Source organism: Pseudophryne corroboree, chromosome 3 (genome assembly GCF_028390025.1).
Source record: "Pseudophryne corroboree isolate aPseCor3 chromosome 3, aPseCor3.hap2, whole genome shotgun sequence".
In the NCBI taxonomy this organism is placed as follows: Eukaryota; Metazoa; Chordata; class Amphibia; order Anura; family Myobatrachidae; genus Pseudophryne; species Pseudophryne corroboree.
The window spans coordinates 625,672,393-625,675,964 of record NC_086446.1 but is presented as its reverse complement, the minus strand read 5'-3'; the positions used below and the strand labels follow the sequence as shown (position 1 = coordinate 625,675,964).

Here is a 3,572-nt window from a genome sequence, read left to right as displayed (position 1 = left end):
AGATGTTTTGGGGTGCTGAAGTCACGTTTTCGGTGTCTGGATAAATCTGGTGGCCTTTTGTTGTATAGTCCCTCAAAGGTGACTCGAATTGTGTTCTGCTGCTGTTTTCTCCATAATCTGTGTTTAAGTCAACATCTGGCACATGATGTGGGAGAAAGCAGTCAGCAAGCAGAGGAGTTAGAACCATCTGGTGACAGTGTGAGTACAAATGTAGGGAGGCAGGTACGTCAAGAAGTGATCCAGCGATATTTTACAGGTCAGTTTTATTATGCTGTAATTATCCTTCACTAAACACTTTGCTCTACTTTCTATTGTGTGTTTTGTTACTTACTGTTTGTTGTTTATAGTGGTGTGTCCATTGTGCTTATTTGATGCTAACAAAACATTTACAGTCATTACCCTTGAAAAACATACATACATACATACATACAGACCAGCTTCATAAATTTTGGAGACGGACACAGGAATGTGTTTTATAGACCAATTTTTGATTTTATTTTTCAAACAAAAAAGTTATTTTTTTCGCTTGTGTGTGCTGGGTGCTGGCTCACTGGCACGTGCTCTTGAGGAACGCCGAACAGGGGAGGTTACTGGCGTTTGGATAGGGGTCGTGGTCCCCGAGCTGGAGGTGACTTGCTGAGCTCCCATCATAGAAATATTGCTGCTCAAATTATTTAAACTTGCAATCAGCTGAGTGTTAGTAGCAGTGTGGCTGGCTACTATCCTGGATAAGGACTCATTCACCACTTGATTGTGTTGAATGAGCTGAACGAGTGCCTGCTGATGGCGCTGTTGCTCATCTATAATGCGGCTTAAATGTGCATTCATTTGGCTGTTTTCAGCCCTAATTTGCTCCATTGAGGTAGCCATTCTCCCTACTTGTACTATCAGTCTGCCCGAGTTGCGACTAATACGCGGTAGATGATGGGGCAGACTGGCAAGGTGTTGTGTATGTTGGGTCAGGCTGGCATTGCTTTGGGCCTGTTGGCTTGTCCAACTGGCCCAGAAATCGTCAGGAATTTGGCTTGGGGGCGGAGCTTGTGCCAGTTGGGGACTGATGGATGGTTGGGGTATATCCTGCAACTGTATTGGCATGCTTGGGTCAACAGCTGTCAGTTGCAGTGTGATGGATGGCTGTTGGTCTGGGCCCTGCTGGTCCACGGCGGACATCAAGTTGTGCTCTGTATGGGGTGGGCAACATGCAATGTTTTATTAATTTTAAATTTGCATGGCTAATGCAACACATTAATACATTCATAATACTCCATTTTTGAATTATTAACACTTGTTTTTCTCAACTTTAACAAGTTTAAAGCTAGTGTTTAAAATATACCAACACAGGCGCTAACATAGACAGATTGGCATATTCCTCACCTAACTAACTCCCCTCCACACCATTACACTGTTAGATTCCCTCCCCTCACCACGATATAGACTACTTACCTGTATAGTCCAGAGGAGCAGAGCAAGTAAGCCATCTACATACTGGACAGGGGCGATGTGAACACTAGAATGGTGTGGTTTTTTTGGGGGCAAAAATTAATTGTATTCATATTTTTGGAATATGTGAACGTGTGTGTGCTTAATTTTTAATATAATCTGAATTTTTCATACAAATAGGTTGTCGAGACCATCCACTAAGACCTTATATAATTTGATTAAAGCACCTTTAGCAATTTAAGACGTTACATCACATTGCTTGTTGTTAGAAAACATGTAAACTCCAAACCAACTAACAACATATTAAGTGTACTGTGTATATTATTGCTTATGTGTTTAATTTATGTTTTTACTCACCAGATAACTGAGGTGATCTGGGCTCATCACTCTGCGAACTCGCCAATAGTGCCAGTGGTGGCTGGGGTGACACTGCCGAAAGTCTTCGCCTGGGTGGGGATGATGGAGGTGCTGAATCCGACCCAAGACGCCGTGTCTTAGTAGGCCTCCTGGGTAAGTGGCCCAAGCCCTGTGATGGGCGCCTTACAGGAGCTCGGCTTCCAGAAGCAGAACCTAGGTGCAAAATTAAGAATTAATATTTTGTACTTCTATGTATTTTCAGAATATGTGACTACAGTGAAGACTTACCTGCAATCCCAGCCTCATCCTGACTTGTCTGAGGCCTGTCTGGGCGGCTGGTCTGTGTGACTGTGGAAAAAGTGACCCCAACATTATTACCATGTATTTTGAAAAATGACCCAATGAAAACCATTAATGTACTGTAAGCATCTATTAGGTATTGTTTCTAAAAAATATTTAAGCTTAAGTGCTTCTAGATTCCTGATTTTTAGTGGATTTTAAAAATGTACTTGATGTGGCACACAATAAATGTATATTATTTTTTTAATTTGCCTCAGATATTGCAGAGATTGAGTAGTTGCAAAAGTTTAAATAATGTAATGTTTGAAAAATAGCCCCGCATTTCACTTATTTACTAAAAAAAACCTTTTGCAGATTTAAAACAAACACACATGTTCAAGCATTTTCGCCAAAAATTGATCCAAAAAAAAAAACTTTATGGAAAAAACACTGCACATGTTTTGGAACTAAATTAAATATAAAATATTGCTTAAACAAGGAGAAAAAAGCACATTATAAACACAAACACACCTTAAGGGAGCATAGGCCTGCAATCTGTTTTGGGTAAAAAAATGCATCCTTTACACTTTAAAAATGATATTATCTACATTTAAATGACATTTTAAGAACAATATTACAAATCAAACTTACCATCCTGCGTGGGTCGGTCCGAATCCCGGACATGAGTAGCAGACACCACTTCGCCAGGAATCAATGCCCGCACAGGCTCCTCCCAGTCCCGATAGCTTACACGTAAAGGTGGCCCACCTCCGGTTCTCCGTGCAGATTTGGACTCTTTGGCCATCTTGGCCTTGACACGCCGCTTAATATCGTAAAAACGCTTGCGGCACGTGTCCTCTGTCCGCCTCACCACACCCTCACTATTCACAGCAAGTATGACTTGCCCCCACAGGGCAGACTTCCTGCGGGAGGACACCCTGGCAGCATCCTGACCAAACAATTGGCGATGGTGCTTCATCAGCTCACGCACCAACGCCATGTTTTCAGCATAGCTGAACTTTATATTCCTGCCAGTCTTGGTAGTGGTGCGTGGCTGCGGAGCCACAACACCATCACTATCACTGGAAAATCCAGCAACAGGCACCCCCTCCTCCTCCTCCTCACTAACCTCCTCCCTCTCACTACCCCCCTCCACCTCACTACCAGCCTCCACCTCACTACCAGCCTCCACCTCACTACCAGCCTCCACCTCACTAACCTCCGCCACCACACTGACCTCTGAGTCGGACATGACAAACAACATAAAACACAGAAAAATGAAAACACAAAACACACTCCTCCACTACTCCTACTACACACCACACAGCCAACACACACGCTCACTCACTCACAAACAATGACAAAAGACTTGAAAAAAAATACAAGGACAAAAAAGTTTACAAACTGGGAAAAAACAATACTACAAAGATCACAAGACTACTAACACACACAGTACAGCACTCAACAATCACCAAACTCCTCTCCAAAACCACCAA

The 3,572-nt window shown here is 42.7% G+C and overlaps 1 protein-coding gene across 1 annotated transcript; it reads right to left on the bottom strand.

The window, feature by feature from the left end:
• Positions 1-513: 513 nt before the first annotated feature.
• On the bottom strand, positions 514-2,140 carry LOC135057357 (uncharacterized). Its single transcript, XM_063963246.1, has 3 exons — positions 2,086-2,140; positions 1,798-2,010; positions 514-1,181 (listed from the first exon to the last, which is right to left on the bottom strand). Exon 3 carries the CDS (start codon positions 1,168-1,170, stop codon positions 514-516), a length of 657 nt encoding a protein of 218 aa, XP_063819316.1. The 5' UTR covers positions 1,171-1,181; positions 1,798-2,010; positions 2,086-2,140.
• Between the last annotated feature and the right edge of the window lie 1,432 nt (positions 2,141-3,572).

Excerpts from the sequence above, each read along its gene's own strand:
- LOC135057357 (XM_063963246.1), bottom strand. The coding sequence starts at position 1,170 with ATGTCCGCCGTGGACCAGCAGGGCCCAGACCAACAGCCATCCATCACA.